Source organism: Macrotis lagotis, chromosome 5 (genome assembly GCF_037893015.1).
Source record: "Macrotis lagotis isolate mMagLag1 chromosome 5, bilby.v1.9.chrom.fasta, whole genome shotgun sequence".
NCBI classification, from domain to species: Eukaryota; Metazoa; Chordata; class Mammalia; order Peramelemorphia; family Peramelidae; genus Macrotis; species Macrotis lagotis.
In genome coordinates this window covers 230,074,073-230,096,763 of record NC_133662.1, presented here as the reverse complement: position 1 = coordinate 230,096,763, position 22,691 = coordinate 230,074,073, and the positions used below count along the sequence as shown (strand labels likewise).

At 42.1% G+C, this 22,691-nt stretch overlaps 1 protein-coding gene across 1 annotated transcript in view; it reads right to left on the bottom strand.

Moving 5' to 3' along the window:
• Window positions 1-3,556: 3,556 nt before the first annotated feature.
• SNX27 (sorting nexin 27) overlaps window positions 3,557-22,691 on the bottom strand; it is a 70,133-nt gene continuing 50,998 nt past the window's right edge. The window contains exons 5-12 of the mRNA XM_074188847.1: window positions 21,519-21,623; window positions 20,842-20,920; window positions 18,176-18,339; window positions 12,936-13,025; window positions 9,006-9,155; window positions 8,560-8,688; window positions 8,185-8,244; window positions 3,557-7,471 (exon numbers count right to left, since the gene is read on the bottom strand). Of these exons, the coding sequence (XP_074044948.1) occupies window positions 7,424-7,471; window positions 8,185-8,244; window positions 8,560-8,688; window positions 9,006-9,155; window positions 12,936-13,025; window positions 18,176-18,339; window positions 20,842-20,920; window positions 21,519-21,623 (825 nt within the window). The 3' untranslated portion in view covers window positions 3,557-7,423. The remainder of the gene's footprint in view (window positions 7,472-8,184; window positions 8,245-8,559; window positions 8,689-9,005; window positions 9,156-12,935; window positions 13,026-18,175; window positions 18,340-20,841; window positions 20,921-21,518; window positions 21,624-22,691) is intronic.

The window sequence follows — 22,691 nt, the reverse complement described above, 5'->3', positions numbered from 1 at the left end:
AATGTAATTGAAATCATCTAATTGGTTTTTAGTGATGTTCTCCAACTCTTCCTTAGTCATAAACTGCTCCCCTTTCCATAGATCTGACAGGTAGACTAGTCCTTGATCTTCTAATTTGCTTATAGTATTGTTTTTTTTTTATGTCTATGTCCTGTAACCATTTGGATCTTATCTTGGTAAAGGGTGTGAGGTGTTGGTCTAATCTAAATTTCTTCCATACTAACTTCCAATTATCCCAGCAATTTTTATCAAAGAGAGAGTTTTTATCCCAATGGCCAGACTCTTTGGGTTTATCAAACAGCAGATTACTATAATCCTCTCCTGCTTTTACACCTAGTCTATTCCACTGATCCACCACTCTATTTCTTAGCCAATACCAAACAGTTTTGATGACTGATGCTTTATAATATAATTTTAGATCAGGTAGGGCTAAGCCACCTTCTTTTGCACTTTTTTTCATTAAGCTCCTGGCAATTCTTGACTTTTTATTTCTCCATATGAATTTACTTACAATTTTTTCTAACTCGTTAAAGTAACTTTTTGGAATTTCGATTGGTAGGGCACTAAACAGATAGTTTAGTTTTGGTAGAATTGTCATTTTTATTATATTAGCTCTACCTATCCATGAGCAGTTGATATTTACCCAGTTATTTAAATCTGATTTAATTTGTGTGAGAAGTGTTTTATAATTGTTTTCAAAAAGATTCTGAGTCTGTCTTGGCAAATAGACTCCCAAATATTTTATATTGTCTGAGGTTACTTTGAATGGGATTTCTCTTTCTAGCTCTAGAAGAGATTATTTAACAAATTTCTAGTAAAAGGCCAGAAAAGGCAGTAGTGATCACAGAGTAAGAATGGCTTCATCAAGAATAAGAGCACCAAGCCCTGGAGTCAAGATGACCTAAGTTCAAATCTGGTTACAGACTCTTATTAGCTGTATGACCCTGGACAAGTCACTTAACCCTGATTATGAGAGAGAGAGAGAGAGAGAGAGAGAGAGAGAGAGAGAGAGAGAGAGAGAGAAGGAGAAGAAGAAAGAGAAAGAAGAAAGAGAAAGAAGAAGAAAGAAAAAGAAAGAAAGAAAGAAAGAAAGAAAGAAAGAAAGAAAGAAAGAAAGAAAGAAAGAAAGAAAGGAAGAAAGAAAGAAAGAATCTTAAGATCATTTTAGAGCTGGATGGGACTTAAGTAACCTCCATAGTCTGGCCCTTCTCCAAAGAGATACATGGATCTCAACCTCCATCATCTGCTTAAAAATGTCCAGCAAGAGAATTTGCCAGGTCCTGAAGTCTCCCTTTCTATTTTTCAGCAGCTCTTAGCATTAGATCATTTCCAACATCAAGCCTAAATTTGTCTCTCTCTGCAACATTTGCTTTGCTCCTGCATATTCCCTCCAGGGCCAGACAAGAACATTCCCCTCTTCCACACACACAGCAGTCCTTCATATACTTGAAGACAGCTCTCTTGTCCCCTTAGCCTTTTCTACCTGGTTAAACATACCCAGTTCCTTATTAGACATGGGTCATGATGAGCTCCACTCCCAGAAACCTGAATTGGAATGGAAAGGGGTGAGGAAGTTCTCTCTCTGGACACTCTCCAATCTTTCAATGCCTTTCCTAAGACGAGACCCCCCAGGATTGAACACTAGACCCCAGGTAAGGGCCAAGGCTTTTGTCTGATTCCTGGAAGCTCTGCCTCTTGTGACATTTTTGTTGGCATTGTTGACTCATAATTAGCTTGTAATATGTTAAAGTCCAGACTTTTAAATCTAATTATGTCTTCTCCATTGTGGACTCCTGGGCACAATGTTTTTTGAACCCAAGAGTAAGATTTTAGATTTATTCCTATTCCATTTCATCTTACTGGATTCAGCTGAGTGCCCCAAACTGTCAAGACGTTTTTAGATCCTGATTCATCTTATGTGTGAGCTATCTCTCTCAGCTTTGGGGATTTAATCAATATGTCATTTTTGTCTTCAAGCCTGATAAAAATGTTATTCCTTGGAGAGCAATGCACAGTTGGAAACCTCATTCCAAATTGACATTAAATCATTAATAATTACTATTTTTTAAAGGTTTTTGCAAGGCAATGAGGTTAAGTAATTTGCCCAAGGCCACACAGCTAGGTAATCAAGTGTCTGAGGCCGAATTTGAACTTAGGTCCTCCTGACTCCAGGGCCAGTGATCTATTCACTACGCCATTTAGCTGCCCCAATAACTACTTTTTGAGTCCAACCATTCCATCAATTGCAAATCATTGAATTGTGGTTAATTCAGTTTTCCTTTTCTATGAGAAAAGCAAGTAATATTTTATCATACACTTTGCTAAAATCTAGGCAAATTGTATCTGCAGCATTTTCCTGAAACTCCAGATTCTTAACCTCATCCAAAAAAGGAAATAAGTTTTGTCTAATAAGACCTGTTTCCATTCCCACCCCTTTTCTTGCGACAGGGTTAGGTGACTTGCCCAGGATCACCCAGCTAGTAAGTATCCAAGGTCAAATTTGAACTTGGGTCATCTTGACTCCAGGCTGGTGCTCTATCCACTGTGCTGCCTAACTGCTCCAAGGTTCTTTTGCTAGACCACAGGGAACTTGAATCACTTGCATTTTAGATAAAGGACTCCCTTGGCTTTAACAATTCTAAATATCATATCAGAGACTACTTTGAGTCCAGTCATAGCTCTCTCTGGAATTACAGCCCTGATATTCTATATTGTTCCTTTTCTGGTTGAAAACATCATTGAAATAAAATCTCCCCACTCCACTTCCCCAGAATGACAATATCCATCAGATTTCAAACAAATGATGCTGATTAAATTTCTCTTCTAGCTAAAACATTGCTCTTCCAAATGCATAAACAAAACACAAAACTAGTATCCCTTCCCCCATTAAATTGAGCAACAGTACCAAATGGAGGTGGGTGGGTGAGTAGAAGGTTCCTGATTGTTTCACTTATAAGCCCCTTGGCCTGGGGATGAACCTGAGCTGTCACTGAAAATGAGCTACCCTGGATAGGTCCAGCTCAACTCCAGGGCCCCTTGCATTGAGACACCAAGGGTTATGAACTGGGCCCAAGTCCAAAGAAAGGTTGGCAGAGTTAAAAATACTAGATGTAGAATAGAATCCATACCCCCTCTTCAGCTTAGATTCCAAGGGAACACTAAGCAAGATTAAGGAATGATGATGCTTCTCTCTCCTAGATCCAAACTGTGTGGGACTGAAGCTAACCCTGAAACTTTTTTCCCCATTTAATTCTCCTCCCCTCTGCTTCTTTTATTTGTTTCCATCTGAGTTCTCTGAGACTAAATTTCTGGCTTGTCTTCCATATAAATCTGCCTATAGGCAGGAACCTGGAATGGAGAAGATCCCCTACTAGCTCTAGAAAATTCCGGGGGGGGGGCAGGAATGAAGTCTCAAAAGGGAATTCCACCAGAGACGGCCAGGGACTGTGGGTGGCCCACAGCATTCAAAATGCTGCCTTGATCATGGGCACTTGAAAGTCCCCACTCTTCCTTGAGCTCTGAGGTTCTTCTTTATCCTATATCCCACCTCCAAGAAGCAGCGGGAGGCTGAGCACTTTCATCAATAAATCAATTTATTTAAAAGAATATGTTACAATTAATTACACTAAGTGACATTACCAAACAATTTTAGAGTGGTTAGCTCTAGAACAAGGAATGAAAGAAACACTGTTAGCCATTGGTGTTTTCTCTTCACATTTCTTAAATCACAAATAAAAAATACAAGATACTGCAGTGAAAATACAATTAGAGTTTCTGTCAAATAAATTAAAAGAGTGCATGGGCTGGGGAGAGCTGAAACCAGATCATAAGTTCAAAAAGGGGAACATGATACAACAATGGTTTCCATGTTACCAGTTGGCCCAAACCTCCCATTCCACATTGTCCCTCTCTCCTTTTAGGTTTCCTTTCCATAGTTCTAAACTGTCCATGCATTCCAAATGATTACTGTGGAGAACAAGCCAATGCTGTCCTGGGATGTATGAGGCCTGAAATGACATGCTTGGATCTAGGGGAAGGATGGCGTGGAGAGATAGAGGAAGTGGTACAGGAAGACTGGGGCGGGGAGGGGGAGCTCAGTGTATCCCCAACACCCACCACTAAGGTCAAAATTTTCCTCTTCCTCTTTGAACACCACCACATCTTCCTCATCCCCCAAGATAAAGTGCTGCTGAATATGGAAAGAAACACTAGGAGGGCAAGAGGAGACCCAACTAGAGGGGTCTCTAATGCTAACAATCGAGCCCACAGCCTAAGGGTGTGATAGTCTCCTGAATAGAAGAAAAGTTCCCCGAGGTCTGGAAATCAACCAGGACTAGAAACCCTTGGGGAAACTGCTGCCCAGGAGCCAGGCCCCTAAGCTAATGGATTCAGGGAATGGGACAGAAAGGGCAAGCCCTTCTTCAGAGGGCCCTGGCCTGCTGCTCCACATATTGAACTAGACCTACTGAAGTAGGCCAGGGCTAGGGCTTTGATTTTAATCTCTCCTTGAGGGCTCAGGCCAAGAAGTTACCATGAGCACCCTTAGATCTGTACCGTAGCTGAGCTGATTCCCTGTGGGGTTTAGGAGTGGAGATAGGAAAAGCATAAAACCATTATAAAATTATCAAATGCTTAGGTAAAATATAAAGTCAGAGGGACTAGCCAAAGTTTATGGGCATTGGGAAATGGGAGACCTGGCCAAAGGATACCCCCCTAAAATGCAGGAGCATGCTCAGGTCTGCTCTCTTCCTCCTTCTCAGCACTTGTCTCAGAGAACAGAAACAAAGTGGCACCAAAGGCAGTGAGAGGAAGGGGGCCAGGACCCTGCTGGCTCTACTAGGGGATACATTTAGGCTGTGCCAACCCCAGGATGGAAAGCAGAGGGGGAGAAGTATGTCAGATCTACCACTGGTTCATAGAGAGATAGGCTCATTCTCCTAACCTGCAAGTCCCTGGGGCCATGTTGATCATTGCCACCAGAAGTCTGAGGTGGGGGGGGGGGGGGTGTATGTTTGTAAGAGTCTCTTCCTCTCAGCTGCACTGGGATGCTTTGTTCATGATGCAGCTTCAAGAGGGGATTGCCCACAGACCATCACATCCAGTCTTTTGGGCATCTTTCCATAGGGTCCCATTCCCTGAATGCCCAAGCATAAAGGATAAATATACAATGTCAGAAATAGACTATGGCAGCTGCAGCAGATTTCCTTTTTAAGTGTGTGTGTGGGGGGGACTCATTTGAAGGAAAACTGAAAAGAAAATCAAGAGTCCATTATCTGGAAGGCATTGCTCTCTCATCTCTTCCTCCCCAGTGTTGATCTATCACCATGCAAACGGGGCAGACAAATCCAAATGACATTAACTATGTCTCTCTCACTATTCTGAGGCCAGCAATTTTGCAATTCAATGGTTTTCTGGTCATTCAGTCCTTCCCCATGACAGAGAGGGGTGGGTTTCTATCACTTTGAAATGTGAACAAAACTAGCCAAAAACCTCCCAGCAGCTTGGAGGAGGAAACCAGCTTATTCTTTCCAAAGCTTTTGGCTCAGTCTTAAAATTGGTTAAAAACCAAAAATGAAAAACGTTAATCTTATATTTAAAAGCCTTTAAATGTGGAGTCACTTGCAGTCACTTTAAACATCTTGAACTCTGCCAAGTCTGATTCCAAGTCCACCTAAGTTAGTGATGGAGAGGCATTCTATGCCAAACCAAATCACCAGGTGGGCAGAGGCCAGGAAGACAGGAAGGGTAAGAGAGGAAGAAAAGTAGACTCTCAACTTTCTACAAATACATTTGTGATTGAGATAGAGATAATTAAAATACATTTCAAACCCTTCCCAAGCTCTGCTCAAGGGAGACTAAGAGCCTCAAGTTAGAATTACTTTCTGTAAAGCTAACCAAGCCACCCTCAGGACTTTGGAGTTTGCTTTTTTTAGAGGGGAGGAGAGAGACTGAGAAGTGTTCATGGCAGCATCCTAGGCTGCTCTAGTGTTTTTTCTGCAGCCCCTTCACAAGCAGCTATTTTGTCTAAGGTATAACAAGTCAGAAGGGGCTCTCTGGGTGAAAAGGTTTCCCTCTTCGTTGTGTTTCTCAATTTCAGTCATCCACCATTTCTCTGATGGATCTCCTACCTTGGATCTCAACTGATTTCAATGGTGGAGGTTGGGCTGGGCTGGCAGGGCCAAGGGTGGAGGGCATCAAATACTCATAAAACCATGAACAAATCCCTAACACTGCTGCCCCCAGAAGCTATTTTTAAGAAGCATGACTTTGGTCTGGTGAAGTGCTTATGTATAAAGGGTATTACTTCCCTTTTCTTCCTCCATATAAAGCCAAATTTCATGTCCAAAGGATTCTGAGGGCCGACAGAGGAACAAGGCCACCACAAGGCACGTCTGGATTTCTGGAGGAAATGGACCCTAGAGAACAATTCTATGCCCACCCCACATCTGTGCGCTTACAGCCCAGGTGCCAGGGCATAAGAGAAGCAGAGAAGTGAAGTGGAGCACAGCTGGGGAGGTGAGGAACGAGGAGGATACCGAAGCTAGAGCATCTCTGGAGGAGCCAAAAAGCAGCTTGAGGAGTCTTGTGATCACACACACTATTTCAGTCAGACAATATCATCTGCTATTCACGAAGCTTTCCCCTTTCCTCTGCCCAGCACCTCTGTCCTCCATCCTCTTGGCAGACAAAAGGAGCCTTGATTCTTGCCTCTGAGACTCCACGTCAAACCTCTGGCCAGAATCCACACCCAACACAAATAAAGGAAGGAAAAAAAACCCAAGCAGGTTGTAAACTTTTCAAGTCCTTCATGAGGAGAGGTATTTTCCCTGTAAATTTTTTTTTTTTTTAGTTTGTTTCAAAGGAAAAAAGAACAAGAGAGAGAGACAGGAGTAATGAAATCTGGTGAAAGGTGTGTAAAAATGCAAGCTAAAAAAGGTACTGCCATCAATATGAAATTTAAAAAGAAATATATATGTATATACGTGCAGCTAATTTGTGTATATATATATATATAATTTTTTTTTACATACATACATATATACGTTTGAACAGTGCAAATGGATGGAGTTCGTAGTTCCAGTTTTAAAAATATAGTCCAAGGAGAGTCTGTTGGTGTGAGGCCTGGGCAAAAGACAAAAACACCTTTGGCGGCTTGGGTGGGCGTATTTGCTTTCCATATGACCACTTGATTGGCTTCTGGCGCTGACCATCCTATGTTTTCTACCAGCTCAATTCCATAGACATGAGATTCACAAAGGGGATTATTAATATTCAGTTTAGGGCTTTTTAATACAATGACTTCTTTTTTTTTCCTTTTCTCCTCTTTTGTAAGTGTTAATGGTTACTCTGACATAGGGAGTAGAAGGAGGGAGAAAGAATGTCTCAAGGGCAAGGAGGGAAGGGAAAAGTGGGGGAGGGGATGCTAGGTGGCCATATCTCTCTGCTGTGACCTGGCCATCTGGAAAATGTTCTGAAAGGAAAAAAAGAGAAAAAAAAAAGCCCGGTTATGAGAGAGTCTTGGGAGCCTCACACACCTTTCCAGTGTGGAAGACCAGAGACATAGCAGCTGCACAGGTAAAATTGAGGATGGGGGGACAGAGCACATCTCCTCCCCATGCCATCCACAACACTAGGGCTGACATCTCCAAAGACCTCTTTTGTTACATCAAAATGCCTTTTTTCTCATTCCATAGACTGAGTTATCCTTTCTAAACCCTTTGAGTCATAAGTCAGAGAATAAATGGACAGTGGAAACCAGAGTGACTAGAAAAGCAGCTTCCTAGGAGACCACCCCCAACACTGACTCAGACAAGGCCCAGAAGAGAGGCAGCAAAAAACCCACCCACCACAAGGGCAAAAAATTTTGACCAAGACTGTTCCTGGTCAATCACCTGGACAGAGCCATCTCCCCTGAGGGCAGCTCTGGTGGATCTGGGGTGGGATCCTGATTCAGTCCTGCCATACTGGGAAGTAGGGGGGCTGAGAGAGAAGAGAACAGAAAAAGATAAGATGGTACAGAGTCTTGGCGGGGTGGGGGCTTTACTGGCTTAGCCTGCTTCCTGCCCTGCACATCCCAGTGTCTCTCATAACACTGCAATGTGAACTACCAGGGGGCAGTGGGAAGAGAGGGAAGGAGGGTAGGGGGTCAGGCTGCTGCCCCCACAATGTGAAGAGCTGAGTTACCTCTTTCCTCCACTTGAGTTCACAGAAGACCCTCTCGAAGCACTCGTGCATGTAATTGAACTGAAAAAAAAGTAGCCTCCTTCAGCACCTCCTCCATGCCAGGACCCCTGCCCAACTCCCTCCCAGGGAAGAACAAAAGTGAACAGCACCTACTGGGAAAGAGTGACCCAGCTGGGAAAGATTCCCTTCCCAGTGCTTCCCTGGCTGCTTTTTGTGACCAACTGAGAAGAGGACCTAAACTCTGTCTACCCCCTTTTCTGAGTTTGACTCAAGAATCCACCTGGGGTTCTGGGCCTCAGACAGGTACAGAGGGTGAGACTATTCCCCATTCCCCACTGTGGAGGCCGATTCTCAACTCGATGTTCATCCACTCACATATGGTGTGAAGATTTTGACCCATCGAGGCTTCTTCTCCCCTCGAGCATATTCAAAACAGAAAGCCATTCCCTCTTCGTCGGTGTCCCATCGCTGCATCTCATCCCACTCAAAAGCTATTACCTGGTTCTGAACATCAGAGAGCAAAATGGTCAAAGGAGAGTTGACAATCCCGAGCTGGAGATGATCTAACAAAAGGGGTCTGGCTTGGGTAGCAAGGGAAGAGGGGCTGGAGAAGGGGAAGGCCAGGTTGGCCAGGAAGGAAGAATAAAGTGGAACTGGATAATAAAGCCAGGAAGCAATGGAACTCTCCTGCCAGCTCACCAGCCAGTCAACAGAGTTGGGATTCACTTCTCCTCCAAGGGGAAGGCTCAAAGCTCGGCCAATGACCTTGGCCTCAAGTTCACATCTCCCCTGGGTCCCCCAGGCTTCTGCATGGCTCTCACCTCAAGCTGACCCTCTTCTGTGCAGGCATGAAGCTTAAAGTGCGTGATGCTGATGGCTGTGATGACATGTCCCTTCCGCCTAGAGTCGCACGAACAGTGGGGGAAGATAATCTCATTGTAGCCCTCACAAGTCCTAAGCATGTTGAGGTACTGGGGAGAGGAAGAGGGAAAGCTGTATCACTGGGAAGTCAACTTCCTATAGAGAAGCTAAGAGGAAAGAAAGCAGGAGAGACTGAGAGAATGTGCCCCCCCACAAGTCTCCCAGCACCTGGAGCCCTGCCATCTACTCTGACTTCTACAACTCATGAGCACCCTCTCATCATTTCTCCAGGTCTCAGAGAGGCTGCCAGGGAAGTCAGCTGCAAAAGCACTTTTTTTTTTTTAAGGTTTTTGCAAGGCAATGGGGTTAAGTGGCTTGCCCAAGGCCACACAGCTAGGTAAGTGTCTGAGGCCGAATTTGAACTCAGGTACTCCTGACTCCAGGGCTGGTACTCTATCCACTGCACCACCTAGCCACCCCTTCAGGAGCACTCTTGTCCAAAATCCTAGAGTTCCAAGGGAACCTCAAGTCACTTATTCTTCTTTACACAAAGCTGGGCCAGCAGGAATCGAGAGCATCCCATTATTAAGGATGACCAGGTAAAAGAGTTTGCCCCCTCTCTGCTTTCTATCCCACCTCAGGAAAAGTTAGCAATCTCAATTATGACAATGATTGCATCCTAGGGATGGAGCTGTTAAGGGCTTCCCTGTAGGAATTTCCTAAAAATGCTTGGATTAAATTCTAATGGATGTCTGCAGACAACAAACACTGTCACTCAGACATCACTGAGCTGCTGAGGTGAAGAAATTTGACTGCAGTCACACTGCCACTAGTCCAGACACAGCGTCCATCTGATACTGTCTCTTGAGACAGGGGCACGGTGTCACAAACTGCCTCTGGGGGGGAGGACCCCTCAGGACCATGTCCCCAGCTCTCTTCCAGCCCAGGATCCTGATCTCAGGTGTTTCCCCAACTAAATATATTTGTGTTTGTAAAGGAAAGTAAGAAGTGTTGTGTGAAAAAGGCTGAGGAAAAACTGTTGGATTCTGTCAGGTCTCTCCATTCAACACCCTTGAGCCTTCACATCCTCAGTCAAATGTCATCAAGGAGACATGGAAAATTGGGAATGTGAACACAAGCTGGAAGGGCATGTGAAGCTGGCAGCTCGAGGGAAAGGAGGAACAACAACCACCCAAAGTCACAATTCTCTGGAATGGGAGGAGGTCAACAAACTGTACCGGAGGCACCTATCAATATCACCTGGGCTGGCTTTCCCTAAGGAAGGGGAGAGCCCTAAGCAAATCCCCCAATATGCTCCTTCCTCACTTAACAATTCCATGCAGAAAATTAACCACTTCAGGGACTCATTCACTATTAAACATATTTGAATATACAAGAGTTTTATTTGGACAACAATCATGACAAGAACCTTTTATCAAGGTTGTCCAAGTCGGCAAAGGAGGCATTACAGATATTGGCTTTAGCCTATTCTGACTTTCTGAGAATTGTGATAACTATGTAAACATTTCTCCAATAAAATTGAAATTGTACAGTAAAAAAAACAATTCCATGCAGATTAAAAAAACCAAGCAAAAATGAATCATAAAGGCGCCTTAGAGGACAGAAGAAGCTGAGGGGAGGCCACAGCAGAAGGCTGGGGAGTAGAGGCTCTGGTGCCACTCTCTTCCCTACCCCCTCCCTCCTGTGGTACTCACAGACAGAGTTTAGCCTTGAATCTGGGGAGCTAGAGATCCAGCCTCTCAGCATGGTCATCAGAAGCTCTCCAAGAGCTGAATAAAAAGCAGATTCAGCTAGAAAAATGCTTTGCTAAGACTTCTACAGTTGACAGAGCATTTTTGGAGCCTTAAAGCTGGTTCTGCCTGTGTTCTTTTGTTAAGGGGAAACAATGGAGAAGGGTAGACACGGGGATAGCCCTTGAGGCAGGAAAGACCTAAGGCCAAAGTCCCCTTGGACAACCAACCCAGATATGACAACAGGAAGTCCTCTAACCTCTCTCCACTTCAGTTTCCTCATCTGCAAAAGGAAGAAGTTAATTAATCCTTGTACTCCCTAGCTTAGAGGGGTATTGTTAGGAAAACGATTGTTCAATCTCCAAGTGCTTGCAGAAAGGTGAGTTATTGCCATCAGTCTCCCTTTGGGAAGGAATAATGCTGAGGAAGACATTGTAGATCATAACCTAGATGAAAACCAAGAATACCCTGGGCTTTGGTGAGGAGGCAAGAAGAAGTTTTCAGAGGGTCAGTTTAAGATCAGTGAGTCCAAGCATACTAAGATGAATGTCTATTCTGAGGGGGTGTATGTGTTTGAGGGTGGGGAGAGTGGCCTGAAATTGATGGCATGTAATTTTTCATAAAAGTTAGAAAGAGAAAGGACATAAGTTTGGTCAAAGGATAAGAGGTTTAGAAATGAGACAAACCAGGGGGCGGCTAGGTGGTACAGAGCACCGGCCCTGGAGTCAGGAGTACCTGAGTTCAAATCCGACCTCAGACACTTAATAATTACCTAGCCGTGTGGCCTTGGGCAAGCCACTTAACCCCATTGCCTTGAAAATTCTAAAAAAAAAAAAAAAAAAAAAAAAAAATGAGACAAACCCAGAGTTTCTCAGGACAAAAGTGGGATTTTGTTTACCACCATGTTCAGGGGAGGGTTGTGGATGTTCATTAACATCATCTGATTTTCCTCTTAGAAGTCCTGAAAGTTTTAGCCAAAGACCCTGAGAGTGGATTCTTTGCCTTAAACACTACTGAACACCTCAAACTAAACAATAATAGCAACTCACATGTTTATGTTACTTTGCAGCTTACAAAGCACTTTTCTCAAGGAGAAAAATATATTAAGGGTTGTTTTAACCAGTGTTCAATATTCATCAAGGTAAGCAAGCACAGTATTAGAGCAGAGACTCTAGGATTAACAGAGCAGAACGCTTCTGGGGAGTAGGTCAAGGTCCACTGGGAAGGAATTTAAATTCCCCAAAGAGCCTGCCGAGGGTCAAACCAGGTAGTAAAAGTACTCACGAAGTGCATTCCCCTCATCTAATTCCCAGACTTACATGGAAATTCCTTGTCTGTCAGCTCTGCAAAAGATATTGGGTTGCAAAGGACCCTTAGCAATGAGAAGCTATCATTTAGACCTGATTTCAGTCTCTTAGCGAAGTCAGGATTAAGAGCATTATCTTACATTCTACCTTCAACAGAAACTGAAACTCAGCTTGAGAAGGGTCCAGGAAAGCAAAGATGCATTTTAATGAAATTGGGGTACAAACTCTGGCAAGGACGTGAGCAGTTCTCACTTGCTCACTTGCTCTCTCTCTCTCTCTCTCTCTCTCTCTCTCTGTATATTTTTGGCCATCCCCTTCTGCACTGAGTCTTAGGAAAATGTCACAAACCCATCAATGATGGGAAAGTCCCAATTACAATGACTAAGAAGATATTTTTTGGAATATCCCTTACACAAGGCTTATTTTTTCTTGGCAGTCTGAATATCTCCTCTATGCAGAGGGACAAACCAAGCACACCAAATGATCACCCCAAATCTAACAATGAATTAGCAGTAGGGTCAAGGCAAAAACTCATCTCCCACCTCCCTTGTCTGAGCTATAACACCAGGACTACATTGTTCCCCTCCAAATGCACTGGTGTGAGAGGCTTTGTCATTTGAGTTGCTCAATCTCAGAATTAAGGAGAATATAAACTTTTTTTATTTTTTTAGGGTTTTTTTTGCAAGGTAAATGGGGTTAAGTGACTTGCCCAAGGCCACACGGCTAGGTAATTATTAAGTGTCTGAGGCCTCATTTGAACTCAGGTCCTCCTGACTCCAGGGCCAGTGCTCTATCCACTGCGCCACCTAGCCACCCCGAAATATAAACTTACCATAACCATCTTCCTCTGTTCACACAGCTTCTGTAACTGGTACGATTTTTCCTCTGCTTTGATATAACCTTTTTTCACATCATCAACAGCCTAATATCCAAACAAAAGAAAGGAGAAGGGAAAAGAAAAAAGATTGTAATGTTAGGTCTTTAGAAAAATGGAGAAACAGATAAATTTCCAGAGTTATTCTATTCATTCTGATCATTTTTACAATCATGATAATCATAATTCAATAATTATCAACTACTAGATAAAAATTCTTAACTTCTTAGCCTAACATTCAAGACTATCCATAATTTGGCTCCAGTCTACTTCTCCAGTCTTATTTTACATTACCCTCCATCACACTGTCTAAGCTACAGGTAAACTGAGCTTCAACTCATCTTCCAAGGAGCACATCCTTTCCCTTCCTTGGTCATCTTCATCTATCAACATTTTATATCCATTCTTCAAGGACCAACTCAAATATTTATCCTTCCCCGATCTCCTCTCCTGGCAATGCTGTCTTCATTACATGCTCTCCGAGAACTCTATACTACTGAAATATCTATCACATTCTAATTTGCATTTTACTTATCTTTGTGTATGAAATAATCATTAAATTCAGCAAACATATATCATTAAGCAGCTATTAAAATGCAAGGTACCATATTAATTGATGGGAATGCCAAGACAAGAAAGAAATAGTCCCTGTTTTCAAGGAACTTAGAATCTCCTGAGAGGAAACAACACATCTACAGATAAAAATAAATACAGTTCTATGGCACTTTTAAAAACTTTGCCTAATCCCTTCTTCCAAAACAATTGTGTAAGTAAGGTAGGTGGTACAAGTATTACTTTCACTTCACAGAGAGAGGACGCTGAGGACACAGATAGTAGGATGTGTAATACTAAGTATTAGAACCAGGATCTAAATTCAGGTCTTGTTACCCTCAGTCCAACACTTTGTTGTTTAATACATAAATTTACTCTTAAAAGATTTTTTAATCTGAAACATCTGTGCAGGCACTTTCTTTTCCAAGTGGATCAGCATCATCTCTGTACCTTGCAGGCCTAGAGAGCTGCCTGGGTTCACAGAACCAGGAAGACCCAGGAACCATACCTGAACCAGGTCCCTGACAGAGCAGCTGCTTCTTTAGCTATCCTGATATGTTGCCCTTTGAGACCATAAACTTGTTGAGGGCAGGAACTGGGCCTGGATCTCTCTCCCAACCAATCAGGTACCAGCTACAAAGGGTTTTCTTCTTCCACTTCAGTGGATGGATGAGCCAGGATTATGGGACCTGATGCAAATGGCACCTCTTCAAAACCAGTCTTTTCTTTGCTATCTCTAATGTATTCTTTCTTCTATAAGGAAATGTTTTCTTTTCTCTCAATACATTCAATTTTGATATATACCTATCTTGAAAACAAATGTAAAGACTATCAGACTTCCTTCTGTTGGGGGAAGGGGGGGGAATTGCAAAATTCAAAACCTTGCAAAAGAAACTACTACTGTATATAATTAGAAAACAAATAAAATATTCATTTTTTTAAAAACAGTCTTTTCCAATTTTATGATTTATATCCACATTTATCCAGAAATCCTCCATAGAAGATAGATCAATCCTCTAAGTCTTTACTATTTTGTAGATGCTCCACATGGTGCTGTTCTTTCTTCTCTATCATCCACCTGCTTTTCCAGGCACATTCTGGCACACAGCCACTGGGGTGAGGTGTTAAAAATCTAATAACTGTTAACGTCTTCTTTTACCTCTTGGTCACCTGTAGATTTTGATTCTTTTGGAACCATGGTATTGAATAATTCACAGCCATACAGTTTCAATGAGGGTTTCTACATCAGAGAAGAGTTTGGGATCACTGAAATGGCATGGTCTTGGATTTCATTAGATACCTGTAGCATTCTAGTACTCTGCCATTCACAGACAGGAGCATCTGCAGTATCTCACTGTCAAGAAGGAATCCAAGATATCCCCAATAATATTGAAAAACACCTTTACCAAGTCTAGTTTATACCTCATTTAACAGTGATAATTAAATGACCTTTAAAATTACATCCTGTATAATCTTAACATATATATGAAGAACATGTTGTTGGAGAAAAGTCTCTAATATGAAGTCTTAGATTTAGTGATAACCAAGCAATAATAATTATAGTCTATCTTCTATTCCCTACACTACTTATTCAACTGTGAGACTGAAAATCAGTTTTTTGTAAAAAATTGTTTATGAAAGTTCACTTCTAGAACCAGAAGAACGGCAGGGGGGCAGCTAGGTGGTACAGTGGATAGAGCAATGGCCCTGGAGTCAGGAGGACCTGAGTTCAAATCTGACCTCAGATACTTAATAAATACCTAGCTGTGTGATCTTGAGCAAGTCACTTAACTCCATTGCTTTAAATAAATTTTAAAAAATACTTATAGAATCAGAAGAACATTGTGCACACTGACAACATGGGTGATGATCAGCCATGGTGGACTTGGTCATTTCAGTAGCACAATAATCAAAAGATAATTCTAAAAGACTTGTGATAGAGAATACCATCCATATCCAAAGAGAGGGATCTGTGGAGCTTAAACGAAAACTGAAACTTAATATCTTCAATTTTTAAAAGTTGTCTTATGGGGGCGGCTAGGTGGCACAGTGGATAAGGCACTGGCCTTGGAGTCAGGAGTGCTTGAGTTCAAATACGGCCTCAAACACTTAATAATTACCTAGCCATGTGGCCTTGGGCAAGCCATTTAACCCTATTGCCTTGCAAAACCTTAAAAAACAAGCTGTCTTACGTATTATGTCATTTTTTTCTCTCTAATGTTTTCTTTCTTGTTGGGATTTCATTCTTCTCTCACAACATGATCAATATGGATCTATTTTTTAGTACTGTTATAAATGTATAGCCTATGTCAGATTGCTTTCTGTCAGGGGGAGGGGAACAGAAGGGAGGGAGAGAGAAAAATGTAAAACTCAAAACTTTGCAAAAAAAATGATTGTTTAAAAACCACCATTGTATGTAGTTGGAAAAGCAAATAAAATATTTAAAAAAAAACCAAAGGCTGCTTCTTCTCTCTCATGTTTTCATCAAGGATACCCTCAACATATAGGCAGACCATTCTCACAAAATTTAGATGGATAAGAAAGTAGTCAAATAGGTTGGTAGTTGCAAATGTCTTCTCTTTTAACTTTGTTTTGGCATTAACACTATTAGTAATGTTTCTATTCTTTTCACAGATATCTTGAAAGTTGTTCCCCATGTGCCTTGGGTCAACTGACCTATTATTCCTCTAATTCACCTTCCTTATTCGAGTTTCACTCCAACATAAACAGTCTTGACCCCCATGCTTTGCTGTTTCATAGCTAATTACCTTATCCTCATTGACCTTCATAGGTTTTAAACCTATGAATCCACACATCCCTAGGGAGCCCCACATAGGATTTCTCTGCTAACTCTCCAGGCCTGAGCAGGAGAAAGCTGCAAGATTAAGCTGATTTCATGCATTAAGAAGCAAGGGTGGATAACCTCAGCTGGCTACTCACTGATGCATGATACTTTTATTCTATCCTATCAACTCATCTCACTCCCCAGAGTGAATGTCCCAGATCTTGTTTCTGTCTTATTGCAAGTACCTGCACTCCTACTCCAATGAAAAGACCTAGACAAAAATTCTCTTCCTTTACGTCTTAAATGTTCTTGGTATCATCACCCATTTCCTTATTTTCCTTCCAGTCAAAAAAGATATTTTATTGCTAAGACTAACCTTTAATCCCTGCGTCTGTAAGCTTATTATCTTCATTCTACTCCAAGAACCTCCAAGCCACCTCTCTCACATGTATCTTCAACATTTCTTTTCCAAATGCCTTCATTCATGCTCAGGTCTCTCAAATATTTTTTTTCTGGTTTTTGCAAAACAATGGGTTAGGTGACTTGCCCAAGGTCACACAGCTAGGTAATTATTAAGTGTCTGAGGCTGGATTTGGACCCAGGTCCTCCTGACTTCAGATCTGGCTCTATCCACAGTGCCATCTAGCTTTCCCTCCCAAATATTCTTAAAGTCTTCCTCTGACAATCCCATCTCTCCTCCCTTTCACTGTTAAATTTCTTGGAAGTTTTCCTCCACTTTTTCTCTATCCACTTTCTCAATTCCAAGCAATCTGGTTTCAGTTCTACTGCTGTTCTGAAACTGCTCTAAAACTAACAGTAACCTCACAGACAACCAAATAAAACCCTTTATCTGTCCTTATTTTCCTTGACTTTTTTCCCCCAACACTACTGACCACACTTCCTACTAGCAGTTTATACTTTTTGAGGACCAGTTACAGAATCATACAACAACACACAGAGCTAAAAAGGACCAGAGAGACCTTTTTAACCTATCCCCTTCATCTTACATTTGAGGAAATTGAGTCACCACTCTCCTAGCTTTCCTATTTCCCTTTGATCTTAGCAACTCTCCCTCCCTTAGCCTCTTTTCTCCCGATTAGAGGGTTTGTAAGGTAGAATACCAAACTCATTCCAATTTCTTCCTTTAGAGAGGGCAGAAAATTTCCACTCTGCACCCACACCTGCATCTGCCTAGTCTCAACCTCACAAGACAAGATGCCCCCTGTCCCCTTTCCTGCCTCCTTTTTTAAAAATTGTCTCCCCTGCCTCTCACCCACCCCCATTAGATTTTAAGCTCCTTGAAGGCAGGGGCTGTCTTTCTTTTTATTAATTGTATCTCCAGTACTTAGCACAGTTTTTGGCCATAGTAAGTGCTTAATAAATATATACTGGATTGTATTCAAGAAATTAAAGTCTATACATAGCCAAAAATCAGGTTTTTTGTTCTGTTTTTTTTGCAACATCATACTACTGGATTCAATGAACTTGAAGTCAACTAAGCCCAAAAGTATTTTTCACAGGAATGGCCATCGAGTGTTGTTGCCATCCTTCTTTTTCCTACTGAAACTGACCTGAACTCCTAGTCTGTCATTCAAAGTGTTACTCAATAGACCCCTTCTCTCCATATTGTTCACTGAATATCTGAGGTGTGCAGATTTACAAAGCACTTTGCTAGTTGATGGAGGAGACCTAACAATGAAATAAAATAAAGTTCTAGTCTCAGAGCTTGGAGCCTCGTGTTAGCTGTCCTCAGCTTGATCATTCACAAGTCTAATCAACCAGTCAAAAGACTGAGATTATTATCTACTACCTGCCAAGGGAAAGAAAGTCAAGAGCCATGCAAGAAGGCCAAAACACTCACCTGATGGAAGAAGTAGGTAACTGCGAGGTCATTGTCATTCAAAAGAACCTCCTCTTCTGTAGTGAAGAGCCATTTGCGGATAGTCAGGCAGGTGCCTGGCACGGCTGATGTGTAGTTCTGGACATAGAGCTTGTGGGGGAATTCATTGGGAGCCAGCTTACGTACTACAAGTTAGAGAAAAGTCACAAAGCTTATAGAACTAGAGATAAAAAAAATTACACATTCTCTGATTCAGACTGTACAGATCCAATTGGGAAGGGGAAACTATTCCCCAAATGAGATGAGGATCTCAGCTCAGATACATCAAAAGGACCTTCAGAACCATTAAAAAAAGTTTGCTTGACAAACCTGCATCTCCCATTCTTTCAACTCTTCACAAACTGACTGGCATTCCTTCCTTTATCACCTGAGTAGCTAACTTGCTAACAACAATAACTACCTCCAAATCCTCTCCAGTTAAAATGTCTGGCCAACCCTTTAAATTATATCCAGCTGCTGTCTTTAGACCATGATTAAAGAAAGCCTCTTCCTCAAAGAGCTAAGACATTTTTAGACTCTCAGGTTTCAATTCTCAACCAATTATTTTCACTATGATGGGTGAGAGGTTCTTTCACCCATGTGGATCCCAAAAGGCACTCTTCAAAATTACATATCTTCTGGGGAATGCTACCTTCCCATGCCTAATAGTATATAGGCAGAAACTACAAAAAGCACTTTTAATTTCTACAGTGTCTTTCTAAAGAATAGCCCAGAGAACTTCCTCCTCTTGATTTGCCTTCATCAAAAGATGAAGAATTGAAGCACAGAGGCAAGGTTGAGATTAGAATCCAAGGATCCTGGTGCCAACTTCAGAAGTCTTCTTTCCCTTTCATTTCATTCAATTTATTTATTTTCAGTTCCAAATTCTCTCCTTTCTTCATCCCCCTTTCCAACAGTCACATTGATAAGATAATACAAACAAAACCCATTACATATATGTATAGTTATGCACAACAAATTCCCCAGTTAGTCATATTCAAAAAAAGGTGGGGGGAGAAAACAGAAAGAGAAAAGGAAGAAAAGAAAAAAATGAAGAAAAGAGAAAAGATTCTTTAATCTGCACTTGGAGTTATCAATTCTCTTTCTGGAGGAGAACAGAATGTTTCATTATAAGTCCTCTAGAGTTGTGGCTGGGACATTGTGTTGATCAGTTACTAACTTTTAAAAGTTGATCATCTTTACAATAATTGTTATTGCATAAATTGTTCTCCTGGTTCAGTTCATTGAACTTTGTATCAATTCAAACAAGACTTGCCAGGTTTCTCTGAACTCTTCCTTATAGGCCAAGAGTTTTCCATCACCTTCATTTACTATAACTTAATTTGGTGATTATCCAGTTGATAAGCATCCTTTCAGTTTATAAATCTTTTCCACTACAAAGAGTCACTAAAAGTATCTCCTGGATATGAATCTTTTCCCTCTTTCTCTAATTTCTTTGGGGTATAGTACCTCTTAGGATCTCTTCTTGCCCTTGTGCCCTGCCTTGATCTCTCTCAGTCCCTGGGTGCTGGAATGCTCCCTGCTGCTGCAAATGTATCCCTGGCCATGCCACCACACCCTCCTAGCCAGACCCCATCCCCAGTGGTCATGGACCCCACTGTCTACCTCCAAAGCTGGACTAGCTTAGATTGATTCTCCTAATCAGAATTCAGTCTGATGCATTTTCTAGATCTTTGTTAAAATCTCATGTCACCATCTTGACTCTACCCCTTGGGAATCTTTACTATGATTCTGCCTTCCTTTCTAACAGCTCAAATGTTTAATCCATAAGCTACTGAGTCGAGTTTCTAGTAATCTTAGTCATGTGTCTTTATAAGAAGTTCAATAGGTCATACTGACCTAGGGACAGAAAAATCAGGTAGAAGATAAATTTATTCCCTCCAACACTGTCCATGTTCTTCCTAGCCTTATTCCTGCAACTTGAGTGCTGACCTAGAACAAGACCACCCTTAACAAGAAGAGATCAGGGTCATGTAAGAGTGAGTCCTCCAACTTCCTTTCCAATGTGTTACTGGGGACCCTCCACCCCCACCCCATCATGCCTCATTACCTCCTGGAAGAATATTTTTGAAAGCCTGAACTTCTCATGCCACCATGCAGAATTTCTTAGGAGGGAGCTTAGGAATATGAACACATGCAATAAATCAAGAGTGTCTTATGTCAACTTTGCCCTCCAACTGCTGAAAATAAAAAGTCCCCCCTCCCAATTAAACTTTGTGGAAAAAGCATTTGGAGCCCTAATTAAATTAAAAAACTAAAAAGTCAACTTCCTCCTCTTAGGACTATTCCCCTAGAAAACAAAGATTTAAAATTTTAGTTTGGAGGAAAAAAAAAAAGTAGACATAATCTTCAAAACTGTGACTAATCCAGTCAGGAATAGCAGAGGGAATCAGGCCCAATGTCTGCCCAGAGTTGTTGCAGACTCATCTCCACTTGGAAGAGGAGGGAGCAGCAGCAATCTCACACCCCCAAGGCCTCAAGGAGGCCACCTGTTCAATCCACAAAGGGGACCCCAAAGGGTGGGTTTCCCATATTTGAGTTTTCCCCCCTTGGGTGAGTTATTCTAACAATTTACTAAAAGTTCTGAATTCCAAAATAACACACTTCAAACCAGTCACTGGACTTACCAAAGGAGTGATTAATCACCTCAAACAAGGCAAAGTAATTCACGGTTGTGCTGTCCATGCCGACTTTGGCTGCAATAGCCTAAAGCATAAGAGGAAGGAGAGGTCACCATGAGGGAAATTCAACCTGGCAGTGGTGAGAGTGGGGTGGGGTGGGGTTGGTGGAGGGGAATTCTGCCCCCTTATACAAAAATTCACAGTTGGAAAAAATGAATTCCTAAACACTGAGGTAGGTCATAGGGTTAAACTTTGTGTGGACACAAGCACAGATTTTTGGCCATTCAACACAAAATGCCTTTTGGCAAAACCTGCTTTCCAGGTTTTGCAGGGGTCAATGTCCCCTTCTCATCCTGCCTGGCCTGCACAAAATCACTGAACAGGCAAGTCCCCTAAGAAATCACCCTCAAGCACCCTCATGAAAACATTGCAATGCTTAGGGAAGGCCCCCTCTTCAGGCAACCTGAATCTTAGGGGAAGGGATATCATGGTCCACCCAATTAAATGGCAGTCACACACACTGCCTCTTTCCCCACTCATCTGAACATTCATTCCCATGACTGTTCACATTTAGTTCTAAACCCTGGTGGGTTGGGGAGGGGGAAGTTCATAACTACCCCGTCCCCAAGGACAATCACAGGTGCCCTCACAATGATCTTGGTAACAGCACGGCTCCTGTTTACCTGATACACCTGGTCTGTGGTGCTGTTCTTTTTGACTCGGACCGTCACTGTGGTGGCATCTGGCAAAGCCACTCTCAGTTCGACATCAGACACGCCATTGTAGTTCTGGGGAGAAAGAGAGAATGGGTAGCAAGACAACTCTTTGGGGGAACTAGTCATGCTCTCTCAAACTGGAATACATAATCTCCACATGAGAGATGGTAGATCACCATCCTCCTAAACAGAAATAAGGGAAATTGTAAAGAGAAGAAACAAAGACACGCTAAGAATCAATAACCTGACAGGTTATGAAAGAATTTCCTTCAGACTATGGCAACATTTAATCTAAAAGGTCCTTGGAGGAGGAGACCCTAATGAACCCTCATGTCTGTCAAGACACTTGGAAGACCCATTCTAGGACTACACAACCTTCCTGGTGGAGTTTTCTGTTTGCTTTTTTCCTATCAATTCAGAGTCTAAACCTTGAGGAAGAAAACCTCCAGAGGGAGTTGCTTCAACAAATCGTTAGCCTGCATGAGTAAGCTAGACTAGATGAGGCAATCTCCAGCTGACCCTGCTTAACCACTGAGGTTAAACAACAGATCTTCTGAGAACTGATATTCAGGCAGTTCCCCAAACACTTTTGCACATCTTATCCCATGTAAGTCTCACAACAATCCTGTGAGGAAGAGGATACAACAAATGCTTTTATTTCAATTTGAAGAGGAGATGAAGTGACTCACCCATAGACACACAGTTAATAAATGTCAAAGGCAGGTGTGGAGCCCGCAAGTCATCCCAAATCCAGGCTGAACACTCAGGGGAATAGAATAAACACTCAGAGATCTGAGTCCTTAATATCCATTGGTCTGATAAAGTATGCTATCTTACCCTCCCTAAGTCAAAAGGAACCTTTCTCTCCTATAGTTTGTTTTTTTTTGGGGGGGGGGGGGGCAGGGGTGGTTTGCAAGGTAAATGGAGTTAAATGACTTTTCATACAGCTACGTGATTATTAAGTATCTGAGGTTAAATCTGAACTCAGGTCCTTTTGACTCCAGGGCTGGTGCTCTAGCCACTGAACCACCTAGCTACCTCACTATTAGAGCTTTTAATGATAATCAACAAGGTGGTTATGAACTGATCCAACCATTCTGGGGAGCAAAATGGAACCCATACCCAAAGAGCAATAAAACT